The sequence below is a fragment of the Siniperca chuatsi genome, linkage group LG10, assembly GCF_020085105.1.
Source record: "Siniperca chuatsi isolate FFG_IHB_CAS linkage group LG10, ASM2008510v1, whole genome shotgun sequence".
NCBI classification, from domain to species: Eukaryota; Metazoa; Chordata; class Actinopteri; order Centrarchiformes; family Sinipercidae; genus Siniperca; species Siniperca chuatsi.
This window is the reverse complement of record NC_058051.1, coordinates 27,631,902-27,656,909: the sequence shown is the minus strand read 5'-3', so window position 1 is coordinate 27,656,909 and position 25,008 is coordinate 27,631,902. Positions and strand designations below refer to the sequence as shown.

Below are 25,008 nucleotides of genomic sequence, written 5' to 3'. Positions count from 1 at the left end.
TGTGTTGCTTAATACTAATAATGTTGATTTATTTTCCTCCACACTATAACCCCTCTGATTTTGAAAGTTTAATACTGATTTCAACAATTCCTTTTTTAATAGTTTCTTTTCTCAATTTGTCTGCCTTCTTGTTTTCACGGATACCTGAATGTGTTGGGACCCACACGATTGTGATGTTTTTCCCTCGACTAACGATTCTTGAATTGGTGAACAAGATTTCATAAAGCAGATCCTGATGATTGGATGCGAGTGCTGATCACTACAGGCTAGTTGTTTCCCCGTTTCCAATCTTTATGCTAAGCTAAGCTAACAGTCTTCTTGCTGTAGCTTCATATTTACCACCACCTTGGCTACAGGAATATTAGCAACATGTTGTGAAATACAATCTTGTAATTAGATCACTTTCGTTGTAAACAGAACACAGATCATTTGGCCTCAGTGTTTAAGGGTATTAATATATATAAAAAAAACTATACAAATGTAAACTTTTTTTTATTACAGTACACACGAGTGGTATCGATCTTCTCGTTTAAGACTTTTTCTCAAAATGTCCCTTTAAAAGCTACGATTTGTTATTTTTGCAGCCTTAGAATCCACTTGTCCTTGTCGAGTCCTCACCTGTTCAGCAGCTGTTGCATGAAGTTGTCAGAGCGCCCTCCCCTGTACATGACAGCCAGCTGTCCCTGAGCTTGGTCCATCACCACCTCACAGGAGTGACCCCTGCCTGACCTCTCCACATACGCCCTCTCCTCCTCCAGGGCCCTCCTCAGACCCTCGGCTTTCTCCATCAGAGTCGAGATGTTCAGACCTTCCACTCCTTCTTTACACCTGGTGGCCATTTTCACAGAGTCCCTGCCCACTGAGGGGATGTTGATCTTCCACTCCTTCTTCTCGTCCTTTGCTTTGGTCGCGTCAGTCTTGCGGCTCAGCGCAGGCAGCTTGCTCTTTTTCAGGCCAAACCAGCTTGCAATGCCGTTGGAGGCTTTCTGCTTGACCTCGCTGGCCTGCCCTCCTCTGTCCTGCTCCTGAAGCTTCAGCATGTTCTCCTCTATGCCCTTCATCACCTTCTGCTCGATGGCGGATTGCGGGCTGGGGACCGGCTGCAACGGCTTCTCCCCCTCAGACGTCGGAGGTCTCGGAGGAGGAGGTGGCAGGCTGTCTCCGTACATTGGATTCTTTTTCCCTTTACCGCTGATCTTGGTCCTCTCCTCTGATTTGGACGAGTAACGTGGGGCCTCTGTGGGCTTCCCCCCTCTATGCACAGACGGGCCCTGGCAAGGTTTGGACGGCGACTTCGGGGGGATTTTGTTGGGGCTGTTGCTACTGTGAGGACCAACGCCTGGTTTAAGGTTATAGGCCAGATTCAGGGAGCCAGGACACTTAATGTTGTTGCGTAGTACCTGCGGAGCATCTGTGTTGGGGGATGGCAGACCTATTTTGCTCTTGGAGCCTTCTGTCTTGGACACACACAATTCTTGTTTAACCACAGCGGGACCAGAAGGCTGAGATTTTACTGCCTGTTCATAGAGCTGAGACGACCCCGGATACTTCAAACCACCACTACTACTTTTGGCTTTACCATCCAAAGAGTCTGTGTATTTTGAATGTCTCTGCTCCTCTTTATGGAGCTCCATGGGCCTCTCCGCTGTCTTACTCCTTTCATCCACGTAGGTGCCCTCATTCACTGCGTCGACTGGCCTGAGACCGACTTGTAAATCCTCAGAGCTCCTCAGCTTTCCCAGTGCAGCCAGCCTGTCTTTGAAAGCGTGGTGACTGGAATCAGCCTGGGCTCTCGCTGCCCCGGCCACAGGCCTCTTGGGGATGGAAGAGGAGTCGCTCCTCCTGGCTGGAGGTGGAGGCGGTGGCTGGGTAACCTCGGAGCTCTGCACAATGATCTCCCTTACATCGGTCTCCTGTTTCTCTCTGGCTTGGGAGTAGTTGGCTCTGCCCTGACCTTTGCTGAGGGCGGATGAGTGGGGCAGGCTGTGATGGTTAACCCACACTGGGCTGTCTGAATCCTCTTCATCATCTGATGTGGACTCTGACGTGGACGAGGACGACTGCTTTCGTTGAGGAAGGGGGTTGAGGACACTTTCTGGTAGCGATTTAACGAGCTTCCTCTCACCACCGTTTGCCTTTGTTTGGGATGGAAGTGTGGTTCTTTTCTCGAGGCCCTGGGTTGGTTCCTCCTCTCTAGAGTTGGTAGACATATTACAGACATTTTCATAATGAGGGACCCTCTGAGATACTTTGGGTGAGGAGGAGGATGTGGAGGAGGGAGCGCCCATTTTTGAGCCAGCACTGGCTTTAGGTGCAGAGAGGCTGCTGTAGCTTATTTCCTTAGCGGGCGGGGAGCAGACATCTTCAGGCTGTGGAGGGGAGGTTGGGGCTGAGTGTGTGGCGGGGTAGGACTCAGACCTGGAGGGTGGTGGAGGGGGCTGCCTGCACCTCTCTGTGGTGGTGGCTCTGCGTGTGGGAACAGGAGAGTGGTACACCTCGTAGTTGTTGGTGCGACAGGGGATCCTGGAGCTGCGGGTGAGTTGGGGGCTCAGACGTACAGCAGAGGTTGAAGCCTGAGACTTCTCCCCTATCGAGGGAATCTTCAGGAACTTGAGCAGTTTGGACGGGGAGTTGATGGCGGCGGCTTTGACGTCGCTGAGGCAGGAGGAGCTGGGACTGACGGAGGCACCGGCTCTCACAGAGGATGCCTCCTGATCTGTGCTGTCTTTCTCGGGGACGGCCGAGGGGTCATTCGACATGGCGTTGTTCATGGAGGAGAGCGCTAAGCCATTGTGAACGCCATCACTCGTCTCCATGTCACAGTGGGAGATCTGTGCGCTCTCCTTCACAGAACTGGGCAGGTGGGATGTGGGACAGAAACCAGTGAGCTCTTCAGAGGCACTGGCGTTTAGACAACTCTCAGAGCTGTCCTGCTCTTGATCCATTTCCATCACCTCCACGCTCTGATAGGCTGTTTCTGTGATTGAGGAGTGGGCGGTGGCGCCTGCTGGTTGCTGGTGGGCTTCATTCTTGGTGCATTGTTTAGACGAGGGAACAGACTCCACTGTTCTGCTCTTACTGTGACATTCGCCTATAGCAGCTGCAGGAACTACATGGCTCTGGGTGGTGGAGTTGGCTTTTGAAGGACTACAGACGTGGTTGCATGGCTTTGGAGGACTGTCTGGGCTCCTCTTGCAGTGTAAACAGCAGGTGCTCCCCCCCTCACACTTCACTGCCCCGTCGCCGTTGACATGCTGGTGTGTGTCAGTGTCAGAGCAGGAGCAGTGGCAGTGTGTGTGGTGGGATTTGCACTGTAATGGAAGGGGGTCTGCAGTGGCCAAAACAGCCTCTGTGGACATGAGCACCTGGCTGTAGTCGCAGAAAGACAAGCTCGCAGTGGACGGGTGAAACTTCAGGGGGTCCGTCTCCTCCATCTTGCGAAGGACCTCCAGGATATGTGCTTTCTTTTTGAAGAAGGGAGACAGGGCCTCCATGGAGGCGGCAGGGCCACGAGGGCCTGGGGAGGCATGTTGTGTGCGGTAGCCATTTCCCTTTGGACAAAAAGAGATCTCTATCAGCATACAATTCACTGCTGACGCTTCCAGAGCCAAACAATTCAGTTCATCAAGACCTTTAGAGCATGTGCGTACAGGAAGTGAGTGCAGGGCAGATTAGCTTTTTAAAGCACAATAGTTGAAATGTCAGACCAAGTTATGATGTCACACACAGGTGGGGATTGTGGTCTCAGTCAGAGGCTATGATATAATCCCACTGTTTCACTCTTAATGTTTGGTAAAAATTTCCTGCGTGGGCTCTGTAATAATCACCTTGGCTTGTGCTTCAGTCTGTGCAGGCTCCACCTGTTTGGCAGAGTCATTGTGCAGCTGTGCGTTGTAGTCTGGGAGTGGTCCGGCCTGGACCTGTAACAGAAGATTCATGAGGCAATTATGATGACACTGTATACACTACAAGCTATTGTATACACAGACAGCTATGAGCTACATTGTTCTGGCATCTGTTGGAACAATATAGAGCAGAAGTGAAAAGACTGAGATCCATTACTGGCTCACCAGTGTTTGAAAGAATGTGGCTGAAGTGAAAAAGAAATTAGCAGCTCCATCTGGTCTTGAGAATCAGAGCTGTGCACTGACACACAGACAGAGGTGGAAAGTACATTTACTCAAGTACTGTACTTGAGTACATTTTTGAATTGCCATTTTATGATACTTTATACTTCTACTCCACTACATTTCAGAGGCAAATATCGTATTTTTTACTCCACTACATTTCTGTGACAACTAGTTACTGGTTACTTTACAAATTATGATTTTACATATCAAACATATGATCAGCATATAAAATATGATGCTTTTATATAGATTAAACTACCTGGTAGTTCAAATGAGCTCCGCCTTGATCAGCTACAACATTAAGTCAAATAATATAACACATATAATATTATAACACTATTATGAGTACTCTTACTTCTGTACTTTTACTTAAAAGTACTCCACTGATTTAGCATTGCACTCCAGCAACACTGTTGGACTCACGATGGACAGTTAAAAAGGATCAAAATTGATGCAGCAGAACCAGAGGCATTGTCTTTTTTTTATTCCACACATTCTTCTTCCCTCTCAAAACTTGCCTGCATTACCCACAATGCCACCTGACAGTTCAGTCGGCTATTCGGGTGTGTTATGCTAGTAGCAGCTAATGTAGCCTGGAGCCTCTAGCCTGCAGCAGGAGATGAGGAGCCGGCTACAGAGGTCAGGTAAGCTCACTTCTTTCTAACGCCACACCCCCGGATTTCTTTCGTTTCATTTTCAAACTTGTAGTCTTCAGCCCTAACAGACGCTGAGTTGCCCATGAGGCAATTTATCAGACTTCACACAGCTCCCTCTGGAGACACTAAAGGCTTTACTTGTTCACATATGCAGTAGTACTCCCCAACACCTGTAAACTTTGATGTGTAAAATCAGTGGAGTTTCCCTTTAATTAACATTTTCAATGCCGGACTTTTACTTGTAGTGGAGTATTTTTACATTGTTGTATCACTGCTTTTACTTAAGTAAAGGATCTGAATACAGAGGTGGAAGAAGTTCAAAATGTATATGAAACAGTCATTTATGAATCATTACAAGTTGATTTACCTGGTAGTGAGCAGTGGGGTGGTTGGGCAGTTTCTGCTGAAAAAGCTCACAAAGCGCTCTGTTCTGTCTCTCCAGGTCAAACACCAACATCTTCAGCTTGATGCACTCCTCTCTCAGATCCTGATCAGTGACACATAAAGCAGTAAGATAACTGACAGACTTCAGTCTACGATGCTACAGTTAGTTAAAATAATCCAAACACAGCTTTATGTTACCTTTTGATTTAGCAGAGCTTGGACCACGTGGTTGGCCACCTAATAAAACAAGAGAACATTACAGTTTACACATTGAGTTGACATTTCTAAAATAACTTCACTGGGCAGAAGTTAAAATTATTCTGCAGCATGAACTCACCTCATCCAAGCATCTCTCGTAAGCTTCCCTCTGACTCTCATTTGCCAACATCAGAGCAGAGTTTTCTGCCTGTGAGGAAAAAGTAAATAACAATAAAGTTATTTATCTCATGCACATATAATTGCCCAGCCCACATGGACTTATAGGACACCAAAAATGCAGTTGCACGTGTGAAACATTTGTCAGACATGAACATAGTGTAGCATATAACATTACAATGCAAGCAAATAACTACCAACAAACAAATAAAATCAGCCACAAAAAAAGGTTCCTTTACAAAAACACAACGCAAATGTTTTCACAATCATCCAACCAGAAGAACTCATCAGAAACAAAGAACATTTTACTAAAATTTAGCCCTTAAAGGAATACTTCAACATTTTGGGAAACACACTTATTTGCTTTATTGCCAAGACCAGTTGCCAGGCAACAAGCAGGGACTCTGGTCCTGGTCAAGAGAGAGTCCGGCACATAAACCCCCGTAAAATGGCAAATTGTTGTTTTTACAACAACGTGTTTATTAGTGAGCTTTAGAGGTGCTGGTAGGTTGATGTCGTTACCTTTGGACAGAGCCGGGCTAGCTGTTTCCAGTCTTAATGCTGAGCTATGCTACTGATTGTAGCTTCATACTTACCCTACATAAGCATATTTCCCAAAATGTCCAACTTTTCCTTTAAAACATCATATAATGAGCAACAAAACATGAAATTGACTCTTCAATCGCACCTAAATCTCATAACAAACTAGGCCTTTTCTCTTAAATCTGCCTTTTTTTTTATAGCTACTTGGCAGTTTACCTGAATGTAACTGTGCACACAGACATATTTGACTTCTAATTAAATTCTGCTTCACATAAGGCTCTACACTGTAGTTATTTTTCATGAGATAACATGTTTGTAATTCAAGTAACCTGTTTTGAAAAATAAAACATGACTGAATCATACTAAATAAAGATTAAATTAAGTGTTAACTGCAGTTAATTTGACCAAAACACGGACACCTTTTATATCCTATTGTTCCGCGGTTACTAGTGACTATTAATGCCCCTCATGTTGGTACAACTCATTCAAGATCTTAAATTCCTGCACATATTATTTTTATGTGTATGGGGACTTTGTTTCCCTTTATAACTTAATTCCTATGGTTTATTTTTTTACATTTTAAATTAAATTTATTGTTGTAGCCTGTTTGGGACGGAGGGATGGGTGGGTATAAAAGGATAATTTCAGTATTTTTATATATATATATATATATATATATATACGTTCTTATGTTTGCTGCAGAGGACGGGAGGCATAGAGAGAAATTTTGACCATCATGGAAGATTATGTGTCTCTCAAAAGTCACACTCAATTAACTACTTTTTTGCAATTAATTTAAATTTGTCATGCAGTGTGCGTTTTGTTTGTTCACTCACCTCCAGCTCTCTGAGTCGGTCCACGAGCTCACTGCTGTTGTCCTCCAGGTAAGACTCCACGTCTCCCTCCTCGCCCTCCTCGTCCGAACCAAAGTCCTCATCACACATTCTCTGTTCTGTCTCATCAGACATTGTTCTCATCTGAAACACAGGAGGAGACACTGCAACTATCTCCGTCACAATCTCTACAGCAATAAAACGTTCGCTTCTGGAGAAAACACACGGTAATAAACGCAGGATTTTATTTTATATTTGATTTGTAGTTGGTTGAGGTGAAGCTAATTTTTAACTATTTTGTAAAAGACTGTAACTAATAATCAACTAATTATTTTCATTACGGATTAATCTGCTGATAATTTTCTTAAATAATCGTATTTACAAGTCAAGTTCTGTCTGTAAGTCCAAAATTTGTGAAAAATGTTGGGGTTAATTTCCCACAGCCCAAGATGACATCTTTAAATGTCTTGTTTTGTCCAACCAACAGTCCAACACCTAAAGAGATTTAGTTTACAATGATATAAAACAGAGAAACGCAGCAAATCCTCACATTTCAGAAGAGGGAAACAGCATCATAAATGACTTAATTGATTATCAAAATTGTTGACGATTAATTTTCTGTCCATCGACTAACCGTTTCAGCCCGTTTCTGAATTGTCCTGCTGCAGTAAACCCCACCCGTCTGGTTCTCCAAGCAAACCAAAACAAACACTGGGGATGCCAGTTAACTGAGCTGAGGTCTGCTCCACGTCAGACACTGTTCTCATCTCCGAGAGTGACGTTAACATTATTACCACCATCGCATTCTGTTTATCTGAGCCACAACATTTCGTTTCAACACTACTTTAGAGTTTCGTCCTCAACACGCAACACAAACACAGACAGTCCACATCTACAGGACTAAGACTTCTACACCGCAGAGCTTGTTGCTGACTCTACATCACTGTACCTACTGTGTATTGAGGATTACTGAGCAGACACATTAATCCATCCATCCTGCATTGTTTCAGATACACGGCGGGTGTTGAAAGATAAGCCCCTGTGTTCATATTCCTCTGCAGCTTCAACGAATCCACAGCTCAAACTGCAGCACCACGCTGAGCGCACAGGCTGCCTGAGTCTGTGAGCACGCTACACTGCAGGACATATGGCTGAGGACCAGTCTCGTAGGCATGGCTCCAGGTGTAGGTGTGTTAGTGTGTGTAGCAGAGCAGTGAGGGTAAAGTAGGTGTGTCGACGTGGACCCAGATCCAACCGTCACATCTTAAGGAGTCATTAGAACGGATGAGACGAGCCTGATTCTGAGGCTTGAGACCAATCAGGAACTGGCACAGTTTCCAGTTTTCCTGACTTGGACAGGTGACACACAAACAAACCGCTGTGTATGTGTAAATGCAAACAGAAACATTAAAATATTTAGAGGGCTACTTCAATACTTTTTCATGTACCAACCAAAATATGTCTTTAGCACTTGAAAACTGAAGTTCGTAAAGTTGGCATCAAATGATTTTTACTTATTCTTTGATCAGACATTTCCTATTCAATTCAATTTTATTTAGATAGCGCCAATTCATAACAGAAGTTATCTCATTACACTTTTCCTATAGAGCAGGTCTAGACCGTACTCTTTATATTATTTACAGAGACCCAACAAATCCCACCATGAGCAAGCACTCTGCGACTTGGCGAAAAAACTTCCTTTAAGAGGCAGAAACCTCGGAGAGAGAGCTATTGATGTCCTATATCTTTTTATTGCCATTAAATCCCATGAAAACACCAAAACCAACAATGTATTGATCTGTGCATCCAAAGCCTGATATATATCTTACTCCTCTGTGTCATAGATCGCCAAAAACAATTAAAAACACATCAATGATCCACACTGTCGCACTGGGTGACATGTTCCTTCATTACATGAACAAACACACTGTAGTTTATTTTGACTCAGTCCCACATACACCATCCTGCTACAGCACCAAATGTGTATTGATCTGCACCTAAAAATACTCCCCAACAAAAGCACCTCAAACCTCCTGGTTAAGTAACATTTGCTAAAAACTACAGTGTCCATCAGGAAATGATTAAGCCTTTTAAACATACAAGTAAATATACACCTGAACTGTTTTTAAACCTGCATTTAATGATGCAGGTTTAAAAACAGACGCTAAAAAGCTCTGTAGAGCATCGTCACCTACAAGTGACCCCTTTCACTTCATACTAGTAGTCTTGTGATCCATTGTTAGTATAAAATATCGATTATAGCCACTTTAAAGATTTATGTCTTCAGCCAGAATGAATGGAAAATATTGAGAAACACATTGTTGGTTTTGGTCTTTTCATTCTTTAAAAATACAGATTAACAGCAGCCTTATCCTTTAAACTAAAAAAAAGAGTTTTGTAGAAACATTTTTTATAGTCCTCAGTGTGAAGTAGAGCTGCAACTATTAGTCGATCAATCAATTAGTCGATCAACAGAAAATTAATCTGCAATTATTTAGATAAGCGATTAATCATTTGAGTCATTTTTCAAGCAAAAATGCCAAACCGTCACTGGTTGCAGCTTCTCAAATCAAAAAATGTTCTTTTATTTCTTCTTTTACATTATAGTCCATTTGAAAGCGTCACCTTTGAAAATGTTTCACAATGTTCTGATGTTTCATAGACCAAAAGATAAATCAAGAAAATAATCATCAGCTTAAATCGATAATGAAAATCATCATTAGTTGCAGCCCTAGTGTAAAAATAAATAAATAAATAAATAAATAAATAAAATGCACCACTGGCTTTGGCACAGAAACTAACAGAAGGTTATTGTACTGGCAATGGTGTCAAAAAAACAGTATGTACAGAACACACCAAGTATAAAACTCACTAATGGAAATGTTCAATAGCTTCCAACAGTTTCATAAGAAATCAGCAGACAGCTGCCAGGCCTTGTGTAACTGGAGCTGTTCGCAAAGTGTTTACAGGAAGATTATTGAACATCACTGGCTTGTGGATTGTGAACCCTGACTGACAAACCTGAGCAGCACCATCCAAAGTGTAGGGAGCATATTGAGCTGCGATTGACTCAACACAGCCAAATCTACACGTATAATGGAGGGCTGATCAATGCAGCCCATCTAAGAACGGAAGCAGATATTAGCCATCTGTTTGACCTTGGATACGGGAACGATGCAGAGTGGTTATAAATACCAGCTTTTCTCTTGGCTAATGCACATTAAAGCTCTGGGCAGCAGAGCCAAGAAACATGCACACATCTCTCTGTGTTAGCGAACATTCACATGGAAATTACAGCGTGGACCAAAAGACAACAAAGGTGAGGCTAAATATAACATAAAAATGTGCTTCTGCCACCGCCGCTGCTGCGGTTTCTTTTGATGTGCAGAGTTAACGTCACAAGCCTCGCTGAAAATGCCACGAGAAAGAAGCATCTCTCAAAACAAGCCGTGCCCCATTTATCCAGAATCCAACAGGCCTTCACAACTAAAACAACTGCTGGATCAAAGAGCCGATCAACTGATAAAAGAACATGAAGGGGTTCAGTCATGATTAATCACACATTACTCCAGTTCTCAGATCTTTGCACTGGCTTCCTGTGTGTCAAATAATTGATCTTTAAATACAACTGTTAGTATATAAACACTGAAGCGTTTAGGGCCAAAATACCAGGGCTGCAACTAATGATTATTGTAATTATCGATTGATCTGCCGATTATTTTCTCAATTAATAATTTAGTCTGTAAAACGCACAAACAGTGAAACGCGTCCTTCCGAGTTTTCCTAGTAGTTAGTTTAGTCCAAGGTGACGTCTTCAGTTGGTCTGGTTTTGTCCAAAAACCAAACATATTCAGCTAAATATGATGTAAAAACAGAAAACAGCAGCAAATCCTCACATTGGGAGTCCAAACTAAACATGGAGAAGCAAAGTTTAGTTTTTATGCACCACACATCTGGAACAAACTCCCAGAAAACTTGAGGTCTGCTCCAACTCTCAGAAAAGTCTTAAACCTTGATTTAAAACAACTGTTTGCCACAGATTTTTAATAAATTAAATGTTTTATTATTTAGTGTCCACCTCTCACTGCACTGTAATTTCTATTCTCTTATTTTATCTGTTTTATTCTATTTAAGCTTATTTTTTAATCTTCTATGTTATTTTACTCTTATCCTCTTAAGTCCAATTTATATGTCTTTTTATATTGGATTGTGTTTTTTTATATCTTGTCTTAAATCCTTTTGTGTCTCATGTACAGCACTTTGAACTGCATTGTTGTTGAAAGTTGCTATATAAATAAACTTCCTTTAAATATGTTTCTGTAACATTAAATACTCATCCTTAAAAAACATCTTTAGGTATTATTTATTAAGTGTTTAACACTCAAAACTGAGCTAATATGCTTCATCAGGAATGTGTAGTTTGATTTAGGGCTGAAACTAACAGTTACTTTCATTATCAATTAACCTGATGATTATTTCCTTGATTAATCAACGAATCATATTGTCTATAAAATGCCAAAAATAGTGGAAAATGCCGACGGCGTCTTGAAATTATTCGTTTAGCCCACCCAAAGACATTCAGTTTATCATATATCACACATCATCATAAATCATCACGTTGCAGCTCCAATTTATGTCTTTTTATATTGTCTCTCTTTTAGATCTTGTCTTAATGCCTTTTAATCTCTGATGTACAGTACTTTAAATTGCCTTGTTGAAAGGTGCAATACAAAAACAAAAAAACAAAAACAAAGAGAGAGAGAGAGAGAGCTGCCGGCTGCTTTGTAAGCTGCATTATTGTCATCATGGTGGTGGTTTCGGAGCCTGTGACTGGCTTGAATCTGTGGACACAGAGGCTCATTGACAGGGCAAAGGAGAGGGCCAATGTGTCCCAGCGGGGCTGCAGTGCCAGGGAGCTCCTTCCACAGAGCTCGGCTGGCAGACTTACAGCCGCTGGGGCTGTCAGAGGCCGACAGAGAGAAGCCACGAGGGGAATGCAAAGAGAGCTAATGTTGCTGCCCTGCACACTGCACTGCTGAGAGGTGGAGGAAGTATTGGTTAAAATACTCCACTACAAGTGAAAAGCCCTGCATTTAAAATGTAACTTAAGTAAAAGGTATGTAAGTATAATCAGGAAAATGTACTTAAAGTAAAACTACTCACTGCAGAAAACTGTTATTCTATTGTATATCATTAGATTATTATTACTCATGGATTCACAGCTGATTGAGATGGAGCTCATTTTTAACTATTTTATAAAAGGCTGCAACGAATGTTTTACCCAAAGTGACACCTTCACAATGCTTGTTTTGTCTACTAGAAATACATTTTAAAAAACTAAAAATTATTAAAATAATTACATAATTTGCTAATTAAAGTAGCAAATCCTCCTCCTACTGTTTGGCATTTCTGCATGAAAAATTACTTAAATGATTATTAAATGAAACTAATTGTTTCAGCTCCAATTGTATATACTATTGGGTAGTTTAATCTATGACAAAGCATCATATTTTATAAGCTCTTAATATGTTTTGTAAGTAAAATCTTAATTTGTAAAGTAACTACAGCTGTCAGCTGTAAATGTTGTGGTGTAAAAAAGTACAACATTTCCCTTTGAAATGTAGTAGAGTAGAAGTGGCACCTCAAATTTGTACTTAAGTACAGTACTCGAGTAAATGTGCTTAGTTACATTCAATCACTGCCGGCAGTGTAATTGAATATTTGATCGTTCCATAGTGGAGGGATAAAAAAAGGCCATTTGTATTCATTACAACGAGCAAATGTCCTCATATCTGTTTATTCTGACAAGGACCAGAGACTGAATCTCACTCACATTCATTCGATAAGGACGAGGTGGGCTATGCTATTATTTACGTCTTACAAGTCTGATTAGAGAAGCCACTCCCAGACATACAACAGCCACAATTTAGTTATTTTAGTACATTTGACAGACCATAGTGATAAGAAACAGTATTAAAAAGGAGCAAACATGAAAATTCATTTACTTCTGTGAAAGTACCTCTGAAAACTGTAGCATAATGTCTAATGAAGAAATAACCCTGATGATGTCATGGTGATGTCATCAGTCTGTGTTACAAACTGGAGGTGTGGAGCTCAAAAGACGTTGGCATTTAGGATGCAGGGAGGGTCTAATGAAAGACACTAGCCAGTTGCATTATGGGAAATGTAGGACCCATTCCACAGACTATGCCTCATTTCCACTGTATGGCTCGGCTCGGCTCGCTTTCGGTACCAGGTACTTTTCTCGATTTCATTTTCCACTGCAGATAGTAGCCCCTAAATGTCGGTGGGATTCTTAGCTTGATCGTCATAGCAACAGCGCGTGAAACTGCCATGACATCATCTTCAACGCGACACAAACACAGGATCTCTCGCTGGATCCTTTCATCTGCAACCAAACTTCGTCAATTGACCACGGTGTGGTTTTGCGGGCTGCCATTTTTTAAAATCGGGGTTGAGTAAATAAAACAAATGCGGTCGCTTTTAAGTAGCTTGGCTACTTAAAACTGAGGTTTGTGCAGGATGTCCTGCGTCGCACAAGTGACTATTCTCTCTGACCAATCAGCGGTCTGCAGTGTTTTAACCTCAACTGTTAGTATCGGCTCAGCTCGCTTAGAACCTCGACCGAGGAGATACCAAAAAAAGTACCAAGTACTATCCTCAACTTTTGCCATGCGAAACCAAAGAAGAGTCGAGCCGTGCCATGCAGTGGAAATGAGGCATAAATGTCAGGATATGTCTGCCTCTGCTGCACAGATTTTTATGTTTCGTTTTTTAAAATCTGTCTCTTGTGAGTCCCCAAACTTTATGAAGTGCAAATCGCTGGAAAAATATAAGCAGAGACACAAATGATTTGGATGAGAGAAGCTAAAGACAGAAGAAAACAGTATAGCAACAAATAAAATGGCTGCAATGATTAGACGATTAATTTACGAAAATTTATTGGGAACTATTTCAACGATCGATTCAGTCATTTGCTGGTTCCAGCTTCTAAAATGTGATGATAGTAGACGTCACCTTTGATTGAGGGAGCATTTTTTACTATTTTCTGACATTTTATAGACCAAATGATTAATCGAGTAATTGAGAAAATAATCCTCAGTTTAATAAATAATGAAAATCATCATTAGTTGCAGCCCTACTCCCGAGATACCATCACAGGGGACGTGTAATGAGTGTAATAGTTGCTCTTATCCTTGCATGCCCAATAACAAACAATCATGTTCGTTCTAATGAAAGTTTATGTTTTGTTTCCTGTGACTATAAAAATGGAGAAATATACCAGAGAATACAGGAAAGTATGGACACTATAACTGATAATAAAAAAGGAAGAAGACAAATAGAAGCAAGCGGATAACAGCGGAGGTCAAAGTCAGCGCAAGGCTTTGTTTTGTTTTTGAAAATCCACCATTCTCAAAATCACAGCCACTAAATGCGACACTGCCAAGTGTAAACAAAGTGCAGCGAGGCTCAGCGTTCACAGCTTAAAGCTCCAATCACTGAACAACACAGAGAGGATCATGTGCTCGCCTCTGAGCCAAGTGAGCACGTGGTGCTTTTGTTCTTCCTAAAATGACTCAAACGGATACCTGTCCATGAAGAATGGGAGCTGTGGGGACACTGGTGTGCATTCATCTGCAGACAAAACAGGTGCAACTTGACCCCAGAGGAAAACTAACATGTCGTCTACTGTAAATAAATAGCCATGGTGTCTTTTAAACAAATTACCCTGCAGCGACTGCTGCAAAAGGTCGGTTTAACTTTTCATGGGTGTATACCACCGACACAGAAAGTGCTGTTTTAAAATTTTCAGTAAAGCAAGTTTCTGCCAACGAGCCTGATGACGAACAAACGGAGACACGGCGGAAATCAAACAGGGAAGTGCTGTCAAAAGCAAGTCAACCACCAATTCTTCTTCAGTCCAGCCAATTCAGGAAGCTGATTTTCACTACAAACTAGATCGATTAGTTTTTCAACAGAAAATTAATTGGCAACTATTTTGACAATCAATTTATAATTTCTCAATCACACGTTCTCTGGGTCCACCTTCTCAAATCTGAGGATTTTCTGTTCTTCTTTGACATACAACAGTCAATTGAATATCTTTTGGTTGGTCGGACAAAACAAGCAAATTGAAGGCATCACCATGGCTTAAACAATTAAAATCGATTAATCGACAAACTGTTACATATTCTGTCAATAACTAACTAATAAAACGGTGAATTGTAGAGCTGAAGTCGATTTGTCATAGGTGTATTAGGTAATAGTCTGAAAATTAACAACAATTTGGATAATTTGCCACTATTCTGACTGTTTTTGGGGTTTGAACTTTTGGTCAGATAAAGCAAGCAATTTAGAACTGAAATTATCAGTCAATTTATCGATATTCAATAATCAACTACTTGTTTCAGTCATTTTTAAAGCAAAAATGCCACATATTCTCTGGTTACAGTTTCTCAAATGTCAAGATTTGCTGCTTTTCTCTGGTTTATATAATTGTAAACTGAATATCTTTGTGTTTTGGACTGTTGTTGAAGACGTCACGTTGGGCTCTGGGAAGTGTTGATGGCCATTTTTCGCTACTGTTTTTTGGACTAAACGAATAATTGATCAGTCAAGACAACAAAAGTCAGATTAATCAAGAATGAAAACAGTTGTGAGTTGCAGCCCTAAAACAATTATCATCTCGGGCTCTGGGAAATTGAGAAAATTGAAAGTGAAATTTTTCACTTTTTCCAACATCGATTAACATCAATTAATCTAGGCAGTAATTTGCAGATTAATAGATAATCAAAATAATTGTCAGGTGTAGCGCTGGAGAACCTTGAACAGTGTTCCAAATGACTACATAATGCAGACACTCACCTGTGGTTTCAGCTCTCGTTATGATCCTTGAAGAGGAGTCAGTCTCCTGTCAGGCACCTCTGTCTCCTAACAACAAAACCAAGGAGCTGAGGGAGAGAAAACACAAGGACACATTTTAATAAATAAATTCCCAGCCTCCTCTTTTCTGCTCCGGGCTTTCTGGCGAAAAAAACCCCTCTTGACATCTCTGCCAATCCTATTTGTGTCTTGAATCATGAGACAGAAACCACAAGATTTGTCCGTGTGTAATGAGATCTTGAAAAGTTAGATGGCGGGAGTTTTGGGTCGTCGGCTGTTTTGAGACCAATGTCACCTCTGTTATGGGCTGTGTCGGGCAAAGGGTGCAGCTTTCCACCGATCTGCAAGTGAACAGGAAACTGGGAGGCGAGGAAAACGCTCCAATGCCCTCGGGAGATACCAGCGCTCGGCAGACGCCAGCCATGCCAAGACCACAAGCCCCCACTCCTCTATCTCGCTCTCCTCCTCTCGTCTTTCCTTTCATCTCTGAGTCATTGTAAAGTGTAATGAAAGAAAGATGGATGAATAATTCAGCAGACACAGCGTTTAAGAACTCCCCTTTTATGTCTTTCTGATAACGCAGACTTTACACATCCAGTGCCACACAATGATTTTTTTCCAGTCTAATGTGGGATTACCCATTAACAGAGTTCCCTGTTAATTATGTTCACTTTCTACAAAGATTTCATTTAAAACCTTAATGGGACGCCCCGTCTGCTGCAGCGTCTCTTCAGTCTGCGTGTTGTCTGATCACTTCAGATATGTTTAGGCGCCGAGCTGCAGCATTAACTCTTCATTTCCAAAAGCGGTCTATAGGGTAACAGGGCCTGATCCTTTTAGATCTTGTCAAACTGAAATGGGATTAGAGGTGTTGAGCATCTGCCCTCTCAATCTGGGTTTTAATAGAGCAAGAGCAGATGAGCCGGTCTAGCAGTGTCCTCCTCGGTACACCTGGTCATGGGAAAGGCAACACACCGTGATCTGTGTCATGAGGCAAGATCACAAAGACGGCAGATCACAGGGCTCAAAAACAAAATGCACAAGAGACCTCAATGATTGCACAGCACCAGTATTTATCCACAGAGGACACACTTTGATTTTTTGATGGTTGAATGCTGACAAAAAAAAAAATGAAATATTGAGTGAATCAAATTCAGGTTTTCAAAGAGGTTTGGTGAGATGCTGCAGATGAGGATGAGATTTCATGAAATGAGGGCAAGGCTGGGGAAAAAAAAAAAACTATTTCAAAGGCGACTCAGCCGAGAGAAGAAATGCACAAAAGCTTCTTAAATCATGTCAGTCGCACTCTTGGGGATTTGGCACAGGCAAGGCCGTCTCAGGATATGTCAAACACCAGCCTTTCCATCTGCCAATCTGGAAAGGCGCAGATGAAGTTCTTGCTGTGTAGGAAAGTGTGTAGGCGGGAGATGTAAACAATGTGACAAAAACCTAAATCCTCACATGGTGGAATTAAACAAGATCGGGGAAGATTGAATCTTTCCCCCCAAAAAATGTAGGCCAAAGTCGCATTTTTTTGCAGACACTATTACCACGCGATTGTCTGCATCAGTAATAAAGATAAACATCAAAGAGGAGGAGAGACGTGGGAGAGACAGAATCAGGCTGGCAGACTCCCTCTGCGCTGTTTCCTGTCTGATGTTTGGCTATACGAACCGAGACGAATCGTACATAAGCAATTTTTGGGATGAGGAGCGGAGGCAGTGGAGAGGAGGTGGGGGAGGGGGGATGGAGGAGGGGAGCTCCCTTTCCAAAAGGGCCTGAAAGGTTGGATGTGCGCCATGTATGTCTGAGAGCAATCAAACTGAAGCACAGGGATCCTTCTTAAATCTGTGCCAGGCAAACCTCCACACCCTGGGAAGAAACGCATCATGGGTCCTCCATCTCTGATACAACACAAACTGTGTTTCTGTTTTATCAGACATTCAACCACAAACAACATTTAGGCTGCGCTATCCACCACCACCGTACACATTTGGAAGATTTATGACACATTGTTAGCGGCAACCAAAACAGTCCTACGTGATTCTGTGTTGGTTAAAGCCGAAATAAAAAACGACACTGTGTGGTTAACAGTGCTCGGTTAGCTGCTGCCCTAAAATGTTAGCTAACCCACCAACATTAATGCTAACCTAAACACACACACAGTAAATCAGACCTGTCCCAAGAGTCATCTCTAGTCCATTTATGTCAAGTCAACACCATAAAACCTCACAATACATGTGTTCCCTCACTGCCACATCACTTAATTCTCATACAAGTAAAAATCGGCACTGCAGCTTCTTTATTTTGACACAGAAACGCCGTCACAACAGGCAGACGCAGCGAGAAAACACCATGTCAGCTGTAAAAATGTATTCAGTATTTACAGATTCACAAATCCCCCCCCTCAATCAAGCTCACATTTTGGGTCAGCTCACCTTCCTCCTGCTGCCTTTTCAGTCATCCAGTCGACGCAGATCCCAGATCCCCTCACAGCAGAATGATATGTAAAGGCACCAGAAGCAAAAAAAGAAAAAGAAAAGAGAGCGACAGAAAGGCCACAACCTTACATTTCTGTTTTCCAGCTGCGGAGGGGATTATTTTCCCCCCTGTTAAAAGTGCCGTCACCCTGTGAGTTTGGCGAGGAAGCCGGTTTCCTCTATGCTACAGCTAGAAAAGGCCTGTCCTTGGGCATGTACATTGTGTGTGTGTCTGTGCTGTCTACAGAGGCTGCCATGTCTCCCATTGTTCCAGGGCGAGTGAGGCAGGCTTCCTACCCCAATAGACCCTGCCTACTACAACAGCTGTGGACCAGCCCCCACCTCTCTGCCGCTCTCCTTCTCCCACTCCCCTCCTCCTCCTACAACTCCTGCCTCTCTGCCTGTGCTGCTGCTAAACATTAACCATGCAGCTGCCGGCTCAGGCCGTAAAGAGGTGGAGAGGGGGGTTGCGTTTCAAAAGAGACCCTACCATGTAGCGGACAAAGGAACGAACAGAGAGAGGATATCCGACAGCCGGGCTGAACTGACAGGAGTTCTGCAAAGAGCCATTCAGTGCCCTAGAAAGAAAACAGGCTCTGTGCTAAGAGGATTGTCTTTCTCAATCACAGTGGGAATAAGTGTTGGACTGAGTCCTGTGAGACTGCGCTGAGGAAAAAAAAAAGTCACAGGAGATCAGAATTCATTCAGAACAGCAGATATAGGGCTGAAACTAACGATTATTTTTGTTATCAATTACCAAAACTATTTCCTAAAACCCAAGATATTGAATTGACTATCATATGTGACAAGTAGCGCTACACCAATACATCAGCAGATATTAGCTTATTGCAGGAAGGGAACCGTATCAAGATTGTTCATGTTATTTACGGTTTAAAAAATTACTAAGAGCAGATATATCCTTATCTGATTTTTTTAAACTTCCAAAATATCGATCGGGCCATGGTGACAAGCATAAGTGAAAAGCAGAAAATCTTCCCATTTAAGAAGCTGAAACCAGCAAATTTATGCCATTGTTGCTTTACAAAATAATTCAAAACAATTCAGGGCTTCAGCTGTTTTCATTATCAATTAATCTAGAGCTGCAACGATTAGTCGCTCGACAGAAAATTGACTATTTTGTCATTTCTCAAGCAAAAATTCCAAACATTTGCTGGTTAAAGCTTCTCAAATGTGATGATTTGCTGCTTTTCTTTGTCGTATCTGATTGTAAACTGAATGTTTTGGGGGTTTTAGACTGTTAGTCAAATAAAACAAGTAACATGATCACATCATCTTGGGCTCAGGGAAATTATAGCAGGCACCTTGCACTATTATCTAGACAAAACGATGAATTGATGCTGATAATCGTTAGCTGCAGCCCTAAATTAATCTGCTGGTTATTTTGTTGATTAATTGTTTGGCCTATAAAATGCTGTGAAAATGGTGAAAAATACCCATCACAATTTCTTTTTTGTGCTTGTTTTGTCCAACAGGCCAAAACCCAAAGATACGCAATTTACTATCGCATAAAAAAACCTCACAACTGAGAAGCTGGAACTAGCGAATATTTGTTTTGTTATTTTAACCTGAAAAATGACTTTTGACGATTGATCGATTATCAAAATGGTTGCTGATTATCGACTAACCGTTTCATCTTTAGTAAATGCCCATATTAGTTTTCCAACGTGCCTTATTTAAATTACTTTTTTGGGCCGATCAACAGACCAAAACCCAAATATATACAGTTTACAATCATATATAACAAAGGAAAGCATTTAATCTTCCCATCCGAGAAGCTGGAACCAGAGATTATCTGGCATTTTTGCTTGAATTATTACAAAATCGTTCCACATTAACAGACGAACAGACATCTCTAATACCGTTTCACATACAGTACGGTGATTTTTGTGAAAGAGTATTACAGCCGCAGCATGTTTCTACGATCTGTGTCGTGTCTAAACTGGTCAGCACTAAGGTTTTCTAAATGTATCTCAGCACAGTGTCTCAGTGTGGTTTATCTCTGCAGGTTTTCACCCTGTGTGACTCATCTGCTCTCCTTGTTAATGAAGCCACATCATCCACATTCCCCCAGACATACCAGACACACTAAACCAAGTCTGATGACAAAATGACTGGGCGCCAAGGCAACAACAACAGGAGGAAAACACGGGTTTCATGACTTGAATGTGGGAGGATAATACAATAAAGTGATAATTTAAGGCAAAACATCCCTGCGAATGCTTCTGAAAAACTTTTTTAAAAAACAAAACTATACAATATGTACTAATTTGAAAGTTGAGCGATTCCTTTTTCAATTTGACCCTAATTGAGTTGACAAGAGACCTGACCTGAATCGACACCAGACTTCCTATAGTCAAAATCAAGTGCCCCAGGGTGTTCACATGAATGTCAGTTGTTTCAAGCTATTGTTGTTCAGATTTGACCAAAAACAGTCTAGCCAGTTTGGCGAGTATACAAATGTCCCAGATTCACAGCAGAATTTCAATTTCTATCTGTCTGACACGAGAGGAGGCGAGGGATGCCTTCAAGCAAAAAGAAACTGATAAATCCAATATGGAAAATCAGGGGAAACCCAAAGACAAAATAAAAGTAAATCAACTGAAATGAGCTGACTGCACAGCAGGAAAACTGCACAGGGCATCAAGAATTAACCACAACAAAGAAAAAACAAACAAACAAAAAAAACACACGACAGACGCTGAGTTTCACATCAAAAATCATCCAGATAAAAAGGAGCTTGTGCCCAGAGAGGATTTATCCTCTTATTACTAAACACATATGGCCGCCCTGCCCAGTCTGCCCTCATCGCCAGGCCTCTAATCTGTGTCCACCTAGTGGCTGAAAAAAAGAGAGAACCTGCATGTGACCATCACAGCTTCAATTAAAACTTTTAAAAGATAGGTTTACAATTCTGTCTTAAAACAATAGTCCCAAATGTACAATGAAGCAGCTTTTACTTGCTGTAATCTTTCCTCCTGTTCATACTGGCCACCAGTAAAAGTCCTGCATCCAAAATCTTACTTGAATAGAAGTACAAAAGTATTAGCAGCAAAATGTACTTGAAGTACTGATGATGCAGAATGATATTATTGGATTTTTCACGCATTAATGTGTACATCACTTTAATGCTGCAGCTGGTAAAGGTGGAGCTAATTATAATTACTTGATATACTGCTGGGTATCTTAACGTATAATAAATAATACACCAGAATGTATGTGTTTGTTATATTTTGTATTAATAATCTGAATCTGCAAAGTAACTAAAACTATCAAATAAATGTAGTGGAGTAAAAAAGTACAATATTTTCCTCTGAAATGTAGTGGAGTAGAAGTATAAAGTAGCATAAATATTCCCAAAAATTTTACGCTTGGCTCAATAAAAGCAAAATGTGTGCAAAAGTTCAATGCAAACAGACTTAGTGAACAAATCCCAACGTACATGAAGCATGTGACTTAAACGTCACTCAACACTGAAGAGATGAAAACATCAGATCTGTGTGACGCGATAATGAGACTTCCTCAAATTAATACATGAAAAACATAAATGCCATATTTCATGTCATGTTTTCCACATCGTTTTTGTTAGTTTGATGATTAACTGGCGCTCTTATTTACATCATCTTGTTGCGCCCTCTTCTCCTGCAATGCTTTAATGGCACACGACTGAAGAACTGTTTCTCGATGAACCAACTCACAACACTCGCATTACAGTCGTGCATTGAAACGTGCATTCATTTGCCGATTTTCTTTAAATTTGTATAAAATCGGCACTAAATTTGGATGGAAACCTGGCTGCTGTCCAGGGAAACACAAAGAGGGACTTTCATACTAAAGCTTTAGAAGATACCCACTTGATTTTCCTAAAACCAGGCCTGTGGATTTTGTCCCCCATCTCTTCCACTGACAGCATGTTAGGAAGTGATCTTTTAATAGCCAGTATGAACAGGAGGAATGATTACAGTAAGCAAAACCTGTTTCAATGTCCATACAGTCATGACAGTTTTGTTTAAAGACATGTCCTTTAAATCACCAAATACAGTTCACATTGAAGAATCTGTCCTGATGGCAGCAGCGCAGACGTCACATAGCAGCACGGAAACAGTTAACTACTCATTTCACTTGAAAAAAGCTGAATGAAGGACTGTCGGGGGACTGTCATACCTCTGCTGTGTGAGCCATTAACGCACACAGACATCAGTATGGCATGAATGGGAACATTGAGGGACGCACTTCCCTTCTAAGAGGGTCAAAGGCTGAACGGGCCGACATGACCTGAATGAGAGCCGGTCACATGGTCTCCCTGGAGCTAACACAAGGGAATGGAGGATAACTCTTGACATAAAAGGCCTATTGTCACCCTGCCCACCATCCACTTTCCCCCAAGTGAGGATCTTCACTAACTGCTCAGAAAACTCAATGGTAATGTGGACATAAAGAGAGCCGGACATAACATAACGTCAAGGGGCAATAAAACGTGTGTCCTAATGGAAGGAAACTTCCCTGGAAACTAACTGGAAACGAACTTCCCCTACAGGCAGACTGGACCGGGACACGTGACCGATTTGAAATTCAAAGCAAACAACATGTAAAGCAGGACTTGTCACACCGTCGTCACACTGACTGACACCTCTTCTTCAAACAAGTCATTTACTCACATGCTGCTCCTCCAACCCCCGACAACAAAGAAAAAAAGTCATCCAGACAACAAGGACTGGAGCTGAAGCGATTAGTCGATTAACCAATTAGTCGATCGACTAGAAAAGTAATCACCAACGGTTCCAGATTCTCAATTGAAATTATGATGCTTTTCTTTTTCATATATGATAGCAAGGTGATTATCTTTGTGTTTTGGACTGCTGGCCGGACAACAAGCAGTTTTAATAAGTCACATTGGGCTCTGGGAGACTATAATGGGCAATTTCTAAAGATGAAAAGCTTGGTTGATTCATTGATCAGTCGATCAACAGCAAAATAATCAGCAGCTATTTTTTATAAATCGATTAATCGTTTAAGTAATTTTTCAAGCAAAAAATACCAAACATCACCGAGTTCAAGCTTCTGAATTGTGAAAATTCGCTGCTGTGTAGTAAATCTAATATTTTGGGGGGTTTTTGGACTGTTGGTTGGACAAAACAAGCAATTTAAAGACTTTAAAAAGTTTTAGGAAATAGTGATGGAAATTTTTAACCAGTTTCTGACATTTTGTAGCCCAAACAATGAAACGAATAATGGACGTAATAATCAACAGATTAGTCAATAATGAAAATAAATGCCATAACTGGCTGGTTCTTTTTAAGGTGTCTGATATTTTGATGCCTAACTGAGAACTGCATCTAAATGTGAAGATTTTCTGCTCTTATACTCGTCGCACATCGTAATAAATTGAATATTTTTTGGTTTTGGACTTTTGGTCGGACAAAACAAGTGATATATACGAAGACGTCGCCTTGGGCTCAGGGAAACTGTGAAGGGCATTTTTCACTATTTTCTTACATTTTATAGACTAACCAATTAACCGAGAAAACAACTGGCAGATTAACCGATAGCGTTAGTCGCAGGCAGTAAAGCAACAGAAAGCAACGATCCGTTAGCAGATGGTCCACCATTACTGTTTCTGAAGCGAGGGAACTGTCAGGGAAATTCTGAATTAGAGTTGTAAATCAGACTCATGGGGTTCAAACCCCCATTGAGAGGGCAGACAGTTTAATGGGCAGTAATGTGCACAGCTCCATGTGAGGATGGAGAGCTAATCCACCTACAAGAAATGTGACACTCCGGGTTGAGGAGATGTGCAGGGTCTACAGCTGGGGTTATAAAAATCCCGGTGGTGTCGGTGGAGGCCTCTGGTGTTAATTTGCACGAAGCTTCGGTTTAGTCGGACTTCATTAGGAAGTCAGGAGTTGAAGCCAGTGAGCCGTCATCAGTGGCTGGCTCTGGTCTGGCTTGGTGACCTTAGTATGCAAAGCCAGGATAAACCTACCTTCACACGTAGAGCTGAAACGATTAGTCGATTAATCGACAGAGAGAAAATTAATTGGCAACTATTCTGAGAATCGATTCATTTTCTAAGTAAAAATGCCAAAAAAAAAAATCAGTGGTTCCAGCATCTCAAATATGAATATTTAGCGGGTTTCTTAGCCTTCTCTGATATTAAACGTTCTGGACTTTTTGTTAGACAAAACAAACTATGTCAACTTGGGCTTTGGGAAACTGTGACAGGCATATTAATCAAGAACATAATCATCAAATCAATTGATAATGAAAAAAATCATTAGTTGCAGCCCTATTCACAACTTCAGAGGTAACTTTTCTTTCATCACAGTCTCATTCCAGAGCTACGGTGACCTTAATAAATCCCTCACATGTGAAAAGATTCAAAGTATGCACTCCAGTTCAAGTCTGCAATCATAAAAGCCCAGTAATGAAAACCATTTGTCGTGGCCCCTATAAGAGGCAGGTTTCATACCACAGTAAATACTCCGGAGAGAGGTGGCGTCCCCTGCCAACCAGACTACGAGCCGTGTAACCCGACTGCATTTTGTCCAGCTGCACACTACATTTCCATGTGTGTCAGCAAACGTCTTTAATACCTGATCCTCAGTGAGTCATATTCGCGCTAAACTACTGAACCCTGACATGCCTGGAAAATATGTGGAGGTTGAACAAGACACGCTGGTGAGGC

The 25,008-nt window shown here is 41.5% G+C and overlaps 1 protein-coding gene across 3 annotated transcripts in view; it reads right to left on the bottom strand.

The window, feature by feature from the left end:
- Positions 1-25,008, bottom strand: part of nckap5l (NCK-associated protein 5-like) — a 40,751-nt gene that overhangs the window by 6,702 nt on the left and 9,041 nt on the right. For 2 of the 3 annotated variants that reach the window (XM_044210048.1, XM_044210050.1), the window contains exons 1-8: positions 18,264-19,408; positions 15,808-15,893; positions 6,925-7,065; positions 5,508-5,576; positions 5,369-5,407; positions 5,154-5,273; positions 3,828-3,920; positions 619-3,551 (exon numbers count right to left, since the gene is read on the bottom strand). In XM_044210048.1, coding sequence (XP_044065983.1) covers positions 619-3,551; positions 3,828-3,920; positions 5,154-5,273; positions 5,369-5,407; positions 5,508-5,576; positions 6,925-7,065 — 3,395 coding nt within the window. In that variant the 5' untranslated portion in view covers positions 15,808-15,893; positions 18,264-19,408. Of the gene's footprint in view, positions 1-618; positions 3,552-3,827; positions 3,921-5,153; positions 5,274-5,368; positions 5,408-5,507; positions 5,577-6,924; positions 7,066-15,807; positions 15,894-18,263; positions 19,409-25,008 lie in introns of those variants that run through there. The other variant, XM_044210049.1, reaches the window with a different exon arrangement.